The sequence below is a fragment of the Zonotrichia albicollis genome, chromosome 3 (genome assembly GCF_047830755.1).
Source record: "Zonotrichia albicollis isolate bZonAlb1 chromosome 3, bZonAlb1.hap1, whole genome shotgun sequence".
Classification (NCBI taxonomy): Eukaryota; Metazoa; Chordata; class Aves; order Passeriformes; family Passerellidae; genus Zonotrichia; species Zonotrichia albicollis.
In genome coordinates, this window is record NC_133821.1 from 20,368,526 (window position 1) to 20,386,649 (window position 18,124).

At 40.8% G+C, this 18,124-nt stretch overlaps 2 protein-coding genes across 2 annotated transcripts in view; both read right to left on the reverse strand.

Annotated features, from left to right (window-relative positions):
• Positions 1-1,535, reverse strand: part of STON1 (stonin 1) — a 46,432-nt gene extending 44,897 nt beyond the window's left edge. Inside the window, exon 1 of the mRNA XM_074538584.1 lies at positions 1,376-1,535. Coding sequence (XP_074394685.1) covers positions 1,376-1,506 — 131 coding nt within the window. The 5' untranslated portion in view covers positions 1,507-1,535. The remainder of the gene's footprint in view (positions 1-1,375) is intronic.
• A 6,099-nt stretch (positions 1,536-7,634) lies between these two features.
• PPP1R21 (protein phosphatase 1 regulatory subunit 21) overlaps positions 7,635-18,124 on the reverse strand; it is a 31,836-nt gene continuing 21,346 nt past the window's right edge. The window contains exons 17-22 of the mRNA XM_074536905.1: positions 17,148-17,381; positions 15,776-15,811; positions 13,911-14,027; positions 12,938-13,036; positions 10,769-10,897; positions 7,635-8,992 (exon numbers count right to left, since the gene is read on the reverse strand). Coding sequence (XP_074393006.1) covers positions 8,963-8,992; positions 10,769-10,897; positions 12,938-13,036; positions 13,911-14,027; positions 15,776-15,811; positions 17,148-17,381 — 645 coding nt within the window. The 3' untranslated portion in view covers positions 7,635-8,962. The remainder of the gene's footprint in view (positions 8,993-10,768; positions 10,898-12,937; positions 13,037-13,910; positions 14,028-15,775; positions 15,812-17,147; positions 17,382-18,124) is intronic.

Consider the following 18,124-nt stretch of genomic DNA (forward strand, 5'->3'; position numbering starts at 1 on the left):
CAGCCACAGCTGGTTACAGAGCACAGGGCTGAGTTCTCCTCCTCTCACACAATGAGGAAAGGAGGCAGCTAATCTTTCCTCACAGCATTTTCTCCCCTTGCACAAATCAGACAGCACAAAGTGTTCCCTTCAGCTGCTGCTTTTTCTCCTTTCACAGCTACAGAAGAGTCTCGGTCCCCAGACAGGGCAAAGCCAGTTAACACCAAAATGAACAGTTCATGTTTAAAAGCCTCAGGCTCCAAAACTTCTGTGCCCTCCTCCCCAGTCGGTCGTTACCACCCTCCCGAAAAAAAGCTAAGTCCTGTTTGCAGAGAAATCAGTCGGGGTTTCTCCACCTCACAGCAAAAACACCGGGGAAACAGAATTGTGAAACTTTCGTTTGGGTCCGGAGAACAGCTTAGTCAGCGGTTTTCTCGGCACCCTTGTTTTTTCCCATAAATATCAGAACAGCTACACCTTAAAAAAAAAAAAAAAAAAAAAAAAAAAAAAAAAAAACCACAAAACCTTAATATAAAGCCCCCCTTTGGTGAGCACTTACCTAAAGCCACAAAGGGGATATTTTCTACATTTTTTTTCTCGTTTACACCATCCTTAAAGCTCCATCCCTGGGGTCTGCACTAGAGGGACTCATGGTTCAAACATCCCAGCCCTGTGCAGAACATCCTCTGCATCCGCTCCGGGCGTTTTCCCAAAGCCCCCGCTGGATCTACGGGAGAGATTCCTGCAGCCACGCTTCCAAACACCCCGACCCTACGTGCATGCTTTAACATCATCAGCCGAACCGCTAAGAAAACATGAGAAAGGCTCCAGGAATTCAACTCACTTCGAGTATTAAAGAAAAACACTCCAGTCTCCTCCCTAAAACAAGGCAGAAGTCATGGGAATGAAATCCCGTAGGATGCCCGGCACACAAATCCTCCCGATTTCTGCCGTTATTTAAAGCACCCAGACAAAACCATCCCCTGGGCAAAACCATCCCCTTTTCACCACTTGTACTGGAAAAGAAGAGCAAAGGAAGAGGGGGAAAGAGAAAAAGGAAAGGGGAAAAAAGAGGAGAGGAGAGGAGAGGAGAGGAGAGGAGAGGAGAGGAGAGGAGAGGAGAGGAGAGGAGAGGAGAGGAGAGGAGAGGAGAGGAGAGGAGAACAAGATTGCGGGGGAGAAGAAATTAAAAAAAAAAAAAAGAAAAAGGAGCCGAATATTTTTGTTAAATGCATCATGTTCTTACACGAAAACAAAAGAGCCCCATCCGCCGGCCCGCTCCAAGGCAGAACTTCGTGGCTGCGCCTCAACTACCGGGAAAATTCCACTTCGGACCGAGTCCCCCCCGTGCCCCGCTGTTCCGGCCCGGCTGTCCCGGGGCAGAGCCGCTCCTTACCCGTTCCGGTCCCGTTCCTCGCTCGCTCCGTGCCCGCTCCGGTCCCGCCCGCCGCCGGGAGCGCAGCAGCAGCAGCGGCCGGGCCGGGCCGGGCTGGGGGCGGTGGCCGGGACAGGCCCCGCCCGGTGCATCCCGCCCGAGCATCCCCGGGAAAGGCCGGGCAGCCAGAGCGGGCAAAGCTCCGGAGCATCCCCGGGAAAGGCCGGGCAGCCAGAGCGGGGAAAGCTCCGGAGCATCCCTGGGAAAGGCCGGGCAGCCAGAGCGGGGAAAGCTCCTCCGGGCATGGGAGATCCTCCGAGGCTCGGGGAATGCCCGAATAACCCGCAGGATTGTGCGGTTGTGGGACCTTAAATGTCCTTCTCGCCCATTCCCCTCTGCGTGCACCAGCAGAGGGGCAGAAGGGCTGCTCCCGAAAGGAGCACACGGATGGAATGAGGAGGATGAAGAGGGGGAAACCAGCTACAAAACCATCCCGAGCGTTCCCAGGGACTGCAGACACCCAAACTGCCCATCTGAAAGGCTTTCAAGTAGTTGGGACAGCTCACTTAAAACAGCGAGCTCCAGTTTCTTGTGTAATCCATCCAAAATGCTTTGTGAAGCATTATACGTCCATTTCAGCTCCACTGCTTTCCAGTGGTTGAAATTTCCCTTGTATTTTAATAAGGGAGGACCTCCTTCTGCAAGCTGGTTTCTTTTGTCCCATTTATCTCCTCTGAAAAGTTTTCTTGTGTTTTCTGTGAAAATGAAGCAATCCTACCTCTTTGTTTTATGCCTGGGGAGTACCATTCAGGCTCTGTCTGCATCTGCAATAGAAGTTTTCAGTACAATTTTGCCTACAAATAAATTCTTCTGTAAGCTTAACACCACTACACAAATTGCACTAAGATGAACATTGGCCATTCGTGGTTTAAAAAGTTCTGCATTTGCTTTCTTAATTTTTTTAAAAATCCAGTGCCAAATTTAGCACAGAATTATTTCACCATAATTTAACCATTGAATTTAACCTTTCAAGCCAGTGAATTGCCACATTCTTCTCTCCTCTCCTTGAAGGTGTTTTCTGAGCACTGCCAGACTGAGGTCTCCAGTGGGTTGGGCAGCTCCACCTGCCTCCCTCATCCCAGCAGGGCAGCCCTGGAAGTGCCAGAACCTCATCCCAACCTCTTCCCCTGGGAATTCCATCCCTGTAAGCCTTCTGCCCTTGAAGTCCAGACCTGGTGTCAAAATTGTATTTCCATAAAAATTGTATTTTCCATAAACAATTCAGTCTTCTGTCTTCTCCCAGGACACACTCAACCTCTTAGCAGAGGGAACCAGTGGATCAATACCCCGTTTTGCATAAATTCCAGGAAACTGGAAATAATTTCTAACATTTTCTGCATACTCCAAAATGAGCCCTTCAAACTCTCATGCCCCCCTGGACAACATTCAAAGAAGCCTTTTTTCCTGTTTAGCTTCCACATCAGGTCTTCCTAATGGTTTTCAAGTGGGAAGGGTATTAATGTCTCATATCTTCTTATCAAAGCATGCATATCTAAAAACAGATCAGATTTTCCTTTGCTGAGGCAAGTGTATACATTTTCAAGACAAGACTATTCTTCTCCAGTAAATTCTGCTATCATTTTCTCTTCCAAAATAATTCAGTGCAATATAAACTCAAGCATCAGAGAAAAAAAACCCTCTGATACTGAGATTTAAAGTTCCCTAAAATAATTTGACTTTGATGAATAGTATATGCAGAACAAATTACAACTATTAAAAGTTATTTCTACTGTAAATACAATTTGAAGAGCATTTCACATAAAGATACAGTATTATATGTTGCTAGAGGCAGTTATAAAGCTCATTCAACATTTTACAACACCAACAAATTCAGTTTACATTGCTGACTATATTTAAATTGATCTTAACATGATTTGCAGTGTATTGCCTGTTTATCAAATGTTTACTGTCTAGGACTATTTTATCAAAAGTGAAACCTGTCAGTTCATATCTAGCTAGAACCAAATATTTGTAAATAGAGACAAAAAACCACTTGTTTCTAGACTTATTTTAACTCTTCCCTCTACTGCTTTGCTTTTATTTTAGCAAGAAATTTCTGCAAAAGTTCATCTTAACTAAGATGTATTTTGTTTTGAAAAGTCAAATTCTCCTCACGTTAAATGAATCCATCTTTCACTGAATAAAATTGTAATAAAAATGTACAAGTTTATTATATTCACTATTTAAATGATGTATATTTGTTACATATAAATTGCTTATAGAAATTTAGCATGCTGTCCTTTTTGTGAGAAATTGGCTTCAAATATTCTTGACCTTATGGGGTAGGTCAATAATCTAAGAGAAACTTGTTCTTGCCTGCTTGTTTGGACTAAAAATAAACCAGACTTTCCAGATTTCAAAAGAAACTTTTGGTCAAGATGATTGTCCCCTCTCCAGGTTCATATTTCCTGTCCAACCCTGTACATGCTAGACTCAGTTTGGAAGTCACTGAGCACAGAAGAGGAGCAGCACCAGTTCCAGGATTTCAGCTGCTCCCTATGCCGAGGGCTGCACTTAATGAAACTGCACTGAAATTCTCAGCTCAGACCTTTTCAGCCTCATAACTTCATTAAACAATCTTTCTTGGGCACAGTGCTCTGCATTCACTATCCAAGCCCAAACTGAAGGCTTTTAAATCCAAGAGAAAAGGAAGCTGAAGCTGTAAGGGAGAGCAGATGAGGGGGCAGAAGGGGGAGTGTGGGGCAGTGTAAATTGTTGAAAGGGGAGTGTGGGGCAGTGTAAATTGTTGAAAGGGGAGTGTGGGGCAGTGTAAGGTGTTCTCACACCCATTTCAGAAGCAAAGGACTTGATGCACACAGAGCCTGCAGAAAGCTACGTGCCACCATTGACTAGATGCCAAGGAAATTCATGAAAGAATCCCTAGTGCCTGAAATAACTGGAAATGACCTGGACTCTTGAGCTTTGTGGGTTTAACTCTTCTCAGGACAAAGCTGTGCTGTTTAGGGGAGACTGTAACTACAGCTTTGACACCAGGTGTGTGCTTCAAAGGCTTCTTCATTAAATGAGACCTCATCAGCTTAGAAAGTTTTGGACTCACAGGGTGAATCAGTGCTAAAACAGAAAAATTGTGCTTTCTACTGCTATCTCTGCAAATTCCATGTAAGAAGTTTGTAACCAGAATTCTTTAGGGCTGTTAGTGGGGTGTCTTGCCTGGCAAATTAAACCCAAGGAGAATCACACAGATTTTTTTTTTTTTTTTTTTGCAGCTCAGCACTGCAGCAATTGGGAGTATTTGCCTCTGTAAGGAGCTGGGTGACTCTGAGTGAGCACTGCCGTGCCTAAAGCTGCCTGCACACCCAGCAGGGCACACAATGAGAGCTGCCCCGGGCCAGTTTCCATGTGCTGCAGCTCACAGCCCAGCCCTGCCTTACAAAGGCCCCCAAAGCTCTTCCCTGACCCCCTCTGGAACCAGGCTGGCAGAGCTGCAGGCACAACTGCACCGAAAGGAAGTTTTTAACTCTGCGATTAAAAGAAATATTCAGGAATTTGAGCAAAAATGCCCTCTTGTAAGCAAACATGGATTGAATTCACAGCAATACTGCAGGTAGTGACAGAGGCAGGAAAGGCAGAGTAAGACACAACAAGCATGCTCAGAGCAGCATCCAGCCTTCGTGGGAGGAAGTAATCAGACCTCTGGCAGCAATTACAATTTTTTACTGCACTAAGCTTTGTTTTTATTATGACCCTCCTGTTGCTAAGATAGTGCTCTCAAATTACCTTACATACAGACTGTATTAAACAACAGGTCTGCCCAATTTACAGGGCCAGATGGTTCTCCAAAGTTTAATATATCATAGGATTTACACTATTAAAAAAACCCCACAGCCTTGACACTGCTCAGCCAAGCCAGTAAATAACTTTTCCCTTGTCCTGATAGGCAGTATGTGGATACAAAGTTTATTTCCTTTCCTGTTTGCAAGTGATGCCTGGCACATGGGAGCAAATCTGGTTTTTGGAGCCCTGTTGAACAGTGAAGTCAGCACCTACAAAACATGGCTGGGCCAAAGCCCTTCACACCAAAACTTCATCTGCCAGCAAGAGGAGGGAGGGCAGGTGGAGCAGCAGGATTATAAATACGAATTAAAAATAAAGCTGGCTTGGGAAAAAGGGAAAATAACCATATAAATGGCCAAAGGTAGGAAAACAAACTGTTCCAGCCTGGATATTTCACATGTATGCAGAGGATCTGGCACATTTCATCATGCCATGAAACATTAAACTGGTTCAGAATGAAGCTGAAGGGATTAACAAGAGACATGACAAACACCACCAACTTTGAACCAACACTTCAGGAGATTGCTGTTTAAATCAGAGATGCAGTAATTCTAAATAATCTTTGTTCAAACAGCAAAGAGATGCAGCATCCCTTGCACAGCTTATGACACCAGCCAAAGATTCCTGTTTTAGAAATTAAGCTTTCAGGCAGGGAAACCTCTGACCTCCAGGAGCTCAAGGCCTTTTAAAATAGACAATGGCTTTGGTGCTTCTTGGGCAGTTTCAAACTGATGAAGCAGTGGTTCCTAAGAGGGCAATCTTGAAGTAAATTAATTCCTGATTAGAGCAAATATTTATCTTGAACACCCAGAATAGTTACTGGGGATGTGCTTTCAGAAATCTAGGACAGCTGACTATATATGTTAGTATAGCTTTAAAACAAAGCTCAAACATTTTTTGAAAATCCAATTCAAACCATTAAAATAGTGACTTGGCTGAATTAGCCACTTCAGTCTGAGAATGAGAGATTATTCATGAGGCACTCAACATTATGAAGAAATTAATTAAGCACTCAAAAAATGCTTTAAAACTTGTGTGTCATAGTGAACTGTCCTTAAAAAGGATAACTTCACGCTTTTCTTTATCCCTGGTTTTACAGTGTATTGTGCTGACGGTTTTTACACTTTATAACAATTTCTCACTGGCTTCCCCAATTAACCACCTCGAAGGCAAACATTCACACTGAACATTTTTGAAGATTAATTCCATTGGTAAAATTTCCTTGTCCAGATTTTTCACATTCCATGATACTCTGCATATACCATTGTACATGGTTTTGTATATTGTTATATATATAATAAGGTACATTGTAGTTCAAAATAATTTTTCTGGAAAACTTTGCCTCAAAGATGAATTTTTGGCTGCAATGTTGAAACAAGTCTTCAGTTTTTTTAATAGCAAAGCCTTGTGCAGTAGCCATTTTGGCATTTAACAGCATTTCACACATTGAGGAAGAGTCAGCATCACCTGGTTAGCAGATAATAAGCACAAGGAGTTTGTATTTCCACTTGATCCAGATTCTAATGCCACTGACTTCAATGTAATATCTTGTGGGCCCTTAAAACTCTAGTACAGCAGTAACCAAAACACTGATTTAAATTTCTTGTGCCAGATTTTACTTGTGGGTATTGATAGTTTACAGTTGTCTAGAACTTACTGAAAATATTTCCTTGAAAAACTGAAGGCAGCTGAAGTGATCAGAACTGTCTCTTCTTGAGCATGGTTATGGTTTGGTGAGGGCGACACCCAAATACATTCCCAAATAACACTGCAAAGAAAAAATGCTGATAAACTGATGAACATTGGAATTGTACCTAAATGCCTGTGCACTCTGCATGAATTTCAGCTTGGATACTGGGGTATACTCTGAACATGCATTTGATTTTTTAATGCAAATTCTAAACACACACAGTTTTTATTCAGACATGTAAAAAAATGGCCTAAGCAAAATTTTTTTCTAAAGGCAGCAACATATGAAAAGTAATATCAGTAAAAGTAGTGTCAGTTCAGACATTTGATTCAGAGAATTAAAATAACTGGATTAGTACCTCCAGTGCAAGATGGAAGTTCTCAGAAAAGGCAGCTTTGAAAGAATTGGAAGAAAGCAATTAGCTTCCCAACCCTCAATGAAACAGTTGAAGCTGTATCTGCTTCCACAAAACAGCTGGAGAGAAAGCCAACATTTCCCAACCCTCATTATCACCAGCACAGAGTTCTTAATTCAACATCAACAGGAAACCCTGCAGGCTCTCCCCATCTCCATCACTGCTATTTTGCATTTCTGAAAGGAAAAGCTATCAGAACAAAGAGAAGCACTGAGAGCACCTAGACTGGTGTAAGTATCCCACCAGTGATATCTGGAACCCCCACCACAATGTCACACTCTGCAGCCTGGGCAGGGCCAGAAGGAAGGAAAAAGTCAAGCTGGTTTCATGTGGTTGATTTTATTATTACATACTGATAATACATTTCAGCACATCTGATATCAGAGTAAACCCCCGTGGGACAAATAAGTGCCATAATGGAAATTATGGAACAGAAGACCGGTGTAAAAAGTGTGGAGTAGCACAGCATCTAATTAAAAAAAAAAAAAAAAAACGAAACCAAAAAACAGAAAACCACCAAAAAAAAAAAAAAAACCAAAAAAACCCCCACCAAAAAAACACAACCAAAAAGCCAACCAAACAAAAACCCAACCCAAAACCAACAAACCCCACCCCCAACAACAAATCAATGCTGTGAAACTTTGTGATATTAAACTTCACTTGGAAAAAAAAAAGAAAACAACTTAGGAGAAGCCTAAAGTTCACAAACTTCTGAAAACACAGGAAAAGCTATGTGCATCCCCCCAGTGAATCCATCATAACTCAATTCCATGAAGACCCTTTGCAAGTTCAGTGCTTAAATCTTCTACATATTGCATATTCTTCTTTACTGTAAGAGAGCACAGTGAGCTGATCTATTCTACACACATTGTTTCACTCTTTTGGGGCAAATGACAATCACAGTTTCCTCTAGCCTTAAACAGCTAATTCAACCAATATATATATACATACATGTGTAAACAAAATGTTACAGAAATGCCTTAAAGCAATTTCACTGAAGTAGCCCAATTCAGCCCAATTGTGCTCTTCACCTCCAAATCCAAAGTGCCAAATACAAGCAGGAAAGGTTTCCTCCGTTGCAGTCTAACAATGATCCCATTTACTTGGTGAATTTGTAAAAATCATTTCAAGCCACAATTTCAATTAATTCTAGAGGGCTGAGAACAGGAGTAATACATTTACAGTAACTGCACAGCTTGCATGGCCAAAAAAAGTCTCCAAACTCATTTTTAAACTGTTATTAACAAGTAATGGAATGTACATGTGCTGACCATTAAATGGAGAACTCAAAAACAGACACCTACTGCACCAATCCAAATTTGTTAATGCAGAAACATATTTGAAAATATACAAAATCTGAAGTTGTTACGTGAAATCAAAACCTGGTTTTAAAAAGTGCACAGTAAAAACTGAAGGTAATTACTATATAAATTATCCAGAGTGTGTATTTCCTGGTTTAGAGCCAACATTAAGTTCTGTTTTATCTGTCACAAGTTCTAAATATTTTCAAGCCATTTACAGCACCAACTCAGTTTTTACTAGACCCAAAACCAGCCTCAGCTTCCTGGAACAAACAGGAACTGGATAATGAATGGTCACTCTCTGCATCCTGTGCAGCAGCAGCAGCTTCCCAAGACTCAGCTGTAAACTATCGATTTTTGTTCTTTTTAGAATTTCCCTGCAAGTGGAAGGAAGCAAAGAGAACATTATCATTCAGGCAAGGGAGTCTAGACAGGTAACATACAAAATCTGATGTCTAATAATTTCTGCCTACAGCAAGCAAGGTACAGTCAGACTGAAAATAAACACTCCACAGACTTCTACGTTTGACAGATTGCAACCATTGGCTCTGAAAATTCCTCTGTTTCTATAAGCACAGAGGCAAGTACCAGATATCTCAAACAAGCACAACAGTGCTTTACTACAACTGAAACCTGGGAAAGACATTTAAGGGACATCCCAAGACATTCAACTGTATTAATACCCTTAATACTGTAAGGGCAGTGAAGGCAAGTGAAATCATAAACCTCCTTCATGTGCTACTCCAAATAACTTCTTACAGAATAATTGTATCACATTAAAAACCAATCCTCCACTACATGGAGTTTTTCCAAATGAATTTTATTTTAATTCAGGTTGTACAGATTATTCCTAATTCAGAACAGCGTTTATTCCACAGCTAGCCAACTCACACTTGACCTTCAGTAATTCCACAAAGGAAATGTGGAGCTTAAAATAAAGTTTTGTGCAACAGTTACATGCTGGCAATTCTCAGTCTTCCTATTTCCTGAAGATAACATTTGTTTTGAATCTAACCAACAACTCTCTCCAAGTGATAAGGGCTTTAACTGCATCATTTGGATTCCAAGTGGATTCCCTTCTACATTTGTTAACAACTGAAAACCTGTGTGGCTTCTGTGCTGAGGTCCTTACAGACAGAGTACCACTTCAATTCTTGCAAGTATGGCAAGTGAGAAATTCCAGAAAACATTTCATAAAAACATTGAGTGCCATGGTCAGTATGCAGCCAAGAGCTTCCTTCTGGAAACACAATGGCTTTTACACCACAAAGTCATTTTAAAGAATACAATGCCAAGTTAAAACACTCAGAAATCTGAAGAAAAGCAGGGGGAGGAGTTTACTCTTAAAAATAAAAATCATCATCATGGGATCTTTAATCAGAACATGGAATTTATTATTTTTACTTTTTTAATCCTTTGGTGACACCTGCTTCCATGCATCCCAAAAATAAGGAGAATAATGATAATTTATTTGTTTCACAGTCAGACAAATGAAGGACAAAGGCCTTCACAACATCTGTTCCTCCCTAGAAGCACCAGAATAGGATATGCCACGGTTTAATCACCGGCTGCTCAAAAAAGCAGACTTCTGTATTTTTCATTATTAGATAAGTAAATGATTTTTTTACAAGTGGGTAGACTCCTTGCCTGGTAAAGAACTTAAGTGTGCATTTCAAGCTCACAGAAGAATAGAAGTGGCAACATTTTCATTCCTACACAAGGGACAGATGAGCTAGAATGTGGAAATAAAACAGAGAAAGAGACCAGCTGCCAAGGACAGAGTGTGCTGCAACCCAAATGAGTGCAGAAGGGACACTTCTACTCAGAACTTCATCATAACCACCCAGCCCCAGCAGCTGAGTTTACAAATAGCTGCATTTTCACCACATTTAAACAAAAAAATGGTGTGATCTGCCATCAGAGGGTACACTTTGAGAACCTGATATGAAGCAGTGACATGAAGAGCTTGCTCTTTCCCACATGCATGTTTAGCAAGAATTGTTTTCTTCACTGAAACTCGTAGAAGCAAGTTTGGAGTTTTCCTTCCAGCTGGTGCAGAATAAGAATTACAGCTTGTGAGCTGCTCTGTCCAAGGGCAGAGCTGCAGAAACACCAAATGTAACCCTCCCACCCCAGCTGCACTGCCAGCTCACCTTACTGGTCAGCTTTAGGGTGTCAATCTCTTCCCTTTGCTTAGTCAAGGTTTCATTCATGCTGCACAGGTGGTCACTCATCATGCTCAGCTGGTCCTCATAGCTCCTCTTTGTTGTCATCAATTCATCCTAAGGGAAAATGAAACAACCAGAGGCCCTGGCTCAGTGTTAGTGATACCTGGCAAAGCAGCACACCTCTACCTCCACTTAGCTCCACTTTTGATGCTGAGTGTGTGCAATTCAGCTAAAAAACTAAAGCTAAAAACCTAAAACTAAAAATAAAAAAACACCTGTTTTATGAGAGGAAGTCAGTAGCTGCTTTTCTTTTACCTGAAGTCCCATGCATGGTTTGTTCCCTTTATTTTTGTGTTGTTTCCTTTAGATTTTTTCCCCCACTTTTTATGGCTTACAAAAAAGGGTAACAGCTAAGTTTTCCACCACTGCTTCCAGCCAGGAAACAAGCACTTTTTATGGGGTTAAAGCATGGCCTGCACAAGAACACACAAGGCTTCCAAAGCTGAAGGAAGCGCCACTCCACATGGAGCTAGAGAGAGTTATGATCTCTCTGGGATTATAGAGACATGGGGGATAGTGTGCATGGCTAGAACATAGCAATGAAGGGATAAACACACTTCAGGGAGGACAGAAGGGAAGAAGTCATGCTCTGTGTAAAGAAGTGGCTTGAAGACTAATAAATCTCATCAGCAGGAGGACAACAGGGTGATATGACAGGCATCTGCTGCAAGCAGATAAAAATCTCCCACTGACAGACCCTGATCTTCATTAGGGATTTTAATTATCTGACATGTCCTGGAAGGGCAGCAAGGTGGAACACAAGCAACTGAGGAGTTGTCTTAAGTGTGGCATAGAAATTCCTGATAGCAGCGCTGAGTGGGACCAAGAGATGCTCCCTGCTGGACCTGTTACTCAAATAAGGAAAAGCTGCTCAGGGATGTGAAAGCCAATGGCAGCCTTGGCTGAGTTAGTGGCATTCAGGATCCTGAGGGAAGCAAGATGAATGGCAGAATTACAGTAACCCTAGACTCAAGAGGAGTAGATTCTGGCTTCTTTCTGCTTGGCAAGGTCCCAGGTAAAACTGCTCTGGAAGTTACAAGGGCCCAGTAAAGCTGAATGATCAAAGACAGAACAAGGAACAATGCAATGCCTAAGTCATGGAGTGACTGTGGCAGACCACCAGCATGGCAGTATAGGAAATATCCAGTTCCACAGCTTGATCTGAACTCTCTGCTTCTCAAAGGAGGGGACAAATCACCTTCAGAGGACCCTTCCACCCTCAATATTATTCAGTACTATGCAGACTATTAAACATATAAATGGTGTGTGCCTGCTATCTTTTCTGAGGAAGTTTAAAATGCAGCTGGAAATTAACATCTCACGCTGAGCTCAACAACTATTGTGGAATTTCTTAAAGGAACAAATCAAGAAAATATTTAAAAAGGATTGTTCATGGGCACAACAGCTCAAAGCTTCTAACATTATATTCACAGCCTGGATGGAGCAATTTTGGTACTCACCATCAGAGACAGATGAGCAATAATGATATGAACTAAGTGTAAAGTAAACATGAAGGAATTAATGAATTGTGTACTTATTTATACTTTATTGTACTACTGGCTTCTTTCTCAGCTGTGTGGAGGAGAAGGACAAAGGGACAGGACACTCACAGGATGGCATAAGAGTTGATTTTTGTTAACAATAGCTTCTTAAAGATTACCCCATAACTATCTTTGCTTAATATTAAGGTACCTATATTTAAAAAATCCAAATCAACCTGGCATTTTTTAAAACTTTCAGACCTAGGTGCAAGAAAGGATTAAGAATTCCTTGTTTTATCCAAAATCAGTCAAACCACCACCCCTTTTGGCATTACAACTCTGTAATTTTCATGAAAATCCTTGACATCAAATGGGCTAAAACACACAGATTTGGCCAACATAACCTTTTCTGGGAAGCATGTTTCACTTCAACTTTATACCTGGGATTGAAAGTGTATTATTTAAGGCTCTTCTCCACATACCACTGCAGTTCTTGTATTCCACAACACAGGAATGGCATGGCCAGGCTAGATGGCTGTAATTTTTCTGCTCTAGCTTCCCCTTACACATGATTACAAATTGCATCTATTACATTACAGAACAATTTACTTGCCTGTAATCTGGTGATGTTTTGACTGGCGAGCTTCAACTCTTCTGTGAGCGATTCCTTGGACTTCTCTGCCAGAGAAAGTCTTTTGGCAAGTGCTCGACACTACCAAGAACAGGACAGGGAGGGTACAAGGGACAAAAGTCACTTCCTCAGTACTGCCTGGTGGCATCCTTAAGTGCTTGCTTTGGACTTCGAGGAACTCAGAGCTTGTGCACATTTTTAAATGCAGAGGTAATGGAATAGTTAACATGAAATGTTTCATTTTACAGAGCTACCATATTGCCAAACCTCTAAATATTGTATTTTTCATGTGACTGCTACAAAACTTCTCATAAGTAAAAAGCAATGCAAACACTTCATACAAGGCTCAAATATCACAGAAAAGATGGTTCCTCCATACTATGTCATCTTCAATTAAAAAACCAATATTTAAGAGGATTTGCTCTGTTAACCTGGAGCTTTAGTGTATTCCACATCATTTATTACACAAATCAAAACAGCCACTACTTTCAAGAAAAGCTCCCTCATGACTTGAAATGAAAAGGAAACCATAGATACAATGAATCATCTTGTTCATTCTTGCAGTATAACTTCTGCCTAAGAGCCAATTTTCTCAGGAGAGCTGTTTCCATCACTTCATAATACACTCAAATATTTCTGAATGACATCAGCATCACTATAAAATTAAGTCAAAACTTCCTTGGTAACTAAAGCCAGCTGCTTCAGCTTATGTGAACAAATCTATACATGACACACATTATACTTCTTAATACAGCCAAGACAAGGCTACCAAAGGATTTATTAAACATAAAAAGTTATTTTATGGCATCTATTTTTATGCATGCCAGACCACAATCAAAAATATTCCAGGAACAGATTATTATAAAACATTATGCTCCATATATTGAAACTCACTGTCAGAGCACTTGGCTGTGGGAAGTTCAAAAAGATTTACTGTCCTTGCCTGCATGCTCACCTCAGCATGGAAGTGCACGGATTTGCTGTCAGCAAGCTGCAGGTGAGAGGTCAGCTCTGCTATCCTGGCCATGTAGTGAGTTTTTATCAGGTCTTCACGAGACTCAACATCTAGAGCCTGGCAAGGAAAAGTTTAAGCAGACAACATTGATGTTTAGTAGACTGAACACCCAAATCACAACATTGCCTCTAAACAGACTTTTTTCTTCTTTCCTTCTGAGCCCTGGCTGCTCTATCAAAAAGTATCAAATTCCACAAAGACAACAGATGAATTACAGCAGGCCACACTGCAATTTGTCACTCTGATGGGGACTTAATGTCAGATTTCCTTACAGGGCAAGGAGCTGACTGAAGAGGTAGGAATTTAACTTGCTTTAATATATCAAGTGTCTGATGAAGATGGAAATCCAGAAGTGAACAGCTTTCACCTACATGAAAACTTACGGTCTCTTCCCAACAAGGAAGAATTCCATCACATAACTGTATTTCAGAAGCGTGCAAAAATCATAACCATTACTAATGTTGCATGTTCCAGAAGTTTTAGACATTTGAAATTAAAAAAGAAAATAAAAAATTTTAAAAATCAACAAATCAGTAGTTTACAGACTAACCCACTGAAGTCAGCTTTCACGTGATCTGTCATTACCTTCAGGTTCAGCACTGTGCAGAAGGCTCCAAGGACTTATATCAGTTACTATCTAGCCCCCTACCCCTTGTCAATCCCACTCTCAGAAGGAGGAGTGCACTAAGCTACACATCAGTTCCCTGTGATATCAGAAAAGGGAAAGCAGGGAACCTTATTCTCAGCAGTTCCTGCTGGAGCAAGTGTTACATTATAGCAGGGCTAAATGCAGAGTTAACATTTATTCTGAGGGCTGGTTCAAGGTTTGTTTCAGCGTGACCTGAGCTTTGTAGCCCAGGCACTGCAGATAGGGGGTTTTTATGCAGCTTGAGCCCTTCCCCCAGGGTTAAGACTGGAGGCTTGGGATACAGTTTGAGCTCCTGAGGCACAGACAATTATCCCCTGGGGTCTCTGTAAACATCACCAACAGCACGGGACTGCCAGGAACGTGCCTTGAGCTGTTTTATTTTCCAGCATCACTCTCATTACATGGTTATGACAATGGGAAGATGCCAGCAGCTCACATCACAGGCAGCAGACCAAGAATTTAATGTTACAACTTACTCTATAAGTTTTTTGCCCAATCACACAAAGCAAAAGCACACTGACAGTAGCTCCAGCCAATCACTATAAGCACAGGTACCTTTGGTTAAAACAATGCCTGCTTATTTCGAATACAATACCTGCTTGTAAGCCTTAAAACACAATGCACAGAGCTCCATTATTAAGCTTAGAACTTCCTAGTATCTCACTATATATACTTTTCTGCAGCTTAGGGAGTTATTCTAGCCAAGTGTTAATACACAGACCATTGTTCTATTTGTCCTTACTTTTCTACTTTGTACATCTTTTTTCTGCTGACCTATCTCATGGCTACTGCTTAGCTCTAATCACAGTTCTGCTGTCCCTGAGGCTTGCTTTTTGCAGCTTTCCCAAAACCCTCTGATTTTATGGATTCCCACAATGACCAGTGCCTTCCTCAAGTTACAGAGAGCAGACATTGACTCCAGTTCACACTGCTCCAAAAGGCTCACAAGGGCCAAATAACAGATCACTAATTGAAAAAGAAAATTAAAGAACAGGTGGATTTCAGAAATTTGACCATTTAGTATATAAGGACTATGTGGTCAACTTGTGCCATTATACAGGAGTATTCTTGGTAATTAGACCTGTGGAATAAGTTCAGCAGAATCAGAATTGAAGTATTTAACAGATGGACTTTAATAATGTTTAAAACAGATTACCTTTTCATTATCAGTAGTTACAGTCAACATTCCAATCTAGAACAAGGAAGAAAATACACTTAATGAGAAACTGCAAAAAAATAGATACCACAGCTGCATTTTGGTTTCAATCTTAGAAGGACTTGCAACCATTCAAACTGAAATCAAATTTAAGTACTTCCACCTGTAACATAAACAAGAGTGGTTACATGAGTGCCTTGAACAGAATGAAACCTGACAACAACTCTCAAAAATATCTCTTGTCTTAGGAGGTACACAGGGAAAAGGCAATAAAAGCAACAAGATGCAGCTGGGCTCCCATGGTTATGCAACTGCTTGATCATATGAAACTAATTCAGAGCCACGTTAGCACACTGAAACATTACTTGTCATGTTTAAGAGGCAGGAAAGTCAACCTGGATTTCTTGAATACCTTCCAAATTCCTTCCTTTCCCCTCTGCCTAGTAAGCACTGGCAAAACTCTACAGGAGCAGAGCAAGCCAATACCTGGTTTCATGCAAGGATATCTTCCCAGAGAATCTAAGGGGCTTTTTTCCCTTGATCTCAACAGGACTAGAGATTCATGTTTATGGGGAACATTCATACAATATGTTGACCCATAAGTAACTTTCTCATCAAACTCCTAAGGAATCAAATAGGGGATCAAAAACTTAAGATGCCAGTGTACTTTAGAACTGGGGCTTTCAAACCACCCATTGTTACTTTTATCTTGGAGCAGGAAAGCAGGGAGGACAAAAAAAAAATAATTCTATTGAATGCTGACTGGATTTATTATTTCTTACAGATGACATTCCTGTTAATACCACTATGCCACTTCAGAAGTGGAATTCAGGGTAAAGGCCGATTCATTTAAAATATGTTAGTAAACAGGAAAAAGCCATTTACCCGCACAGAAGAGCAAGGAAACAATGCATGCTACATCCAAAAGCAATTGCTGAACCCAAATTGACCCCAATAAGTCTTCAAACCCATTGACAATCACTACCTACCTACTTCCATTTGCTTTAACATACCTAGAGATGAATAAAACTATTGGAAACACAGGCCCAACCTGAGATACACAGCACTTGCAAAGTTCCCTAAGTACAGACAAATCAGGAGATTAAGCACCTATTATTTCCCCCTCAGTTACACATGGACAGAACTACAAAAATATCTTCACAACACTAAAGACAGCAAACAAAGTCTCAAAATCCAAGAAGTGCCCAACTCTGCAGAAAGAATTTGCAAGCAGCTTTGCAAAGACAAGGACCCCAAGAGTGAATGCTTTTCAATACAGTCAAAAGGCTTTCATTTCTAGTGTTCCACTGATCAAACAGCACTGCTACTAAAGAAAGTGGATTTTTCTCTATTGAAGGGAAAGGTCACTTACCAGACTGGTGCTCTTAATAGGTTCCCTCAGACTCTTTTCTGTGGTTTCCTTCTTTTGTTCTGCTGTATTTGGCAGAACTGAATGCTCCTGGATAGTTTCAGTTAAATGTCCACTGAGAGAGTTCTTCAGTTTTTGGTTTTCTTTCTCTAGCTTAATTTTAGCTAGCTGAGCCTCCAACATCCAGTGTTCTTTTTCTTGTTCAAGTTTTGCAATTTTCTCCAAACTCTGCTGGACCTTTAGGAGGGAAAGTTTACAGTCCAGGTTATTGAACCAGGGAGGAAAAAACCCACATACAGGAAATGTTTGTATTATTTTAAAACATTACATAAGTGAGCTAACAAAGTGCAGCAGGTAAACAACCACTGTTCTGAGCTGTGTGCTTAGCTGTGGCTCTTTGTCAAAAATGGCCACATTACTTAATTAGTTTGAAACATGCACAGCTCATAAAACTGGCAACATTGTACTAGGTGAAAAACCAAAGCAGGGAAGAATTTTATAAAAACTTGGAAGATGTCTACCTGGCAATATCACTAGCTTTTCCTATGCTAGAAAGACAAACTGTCTCCTCCCAGCTGTCCCACCTCACACAGACAGAACCACCCACTTTGTCCAGGTAAGAAAACAACTGCGGAACAGAACACATCTAATCACTGCACATTTCTGCTGAAATTCATTTTACTCCTACTAATACACTTAGAATATTGGTAGCTACAAAAAAAAAAAAATCACCAAAGTATTTATTTCTGTAACAGTCCAATAACAATGAGTCAAGCATAGGCTGAATATGCAAGCTAATAAAGTGTCAGTATTAATTAGTTATTCTCATTCACATGAAGCAATAGACAAACTGTGTAGGCCTTTTAAATACCATGTTACCCATCCTGCTTCACCTTCCAGAAAAAAAAAAATATATATATATGCATACTGGCAGATAGAAACTCTAACCTATCACTAACTGAAATGAAAAATCAGTGCCC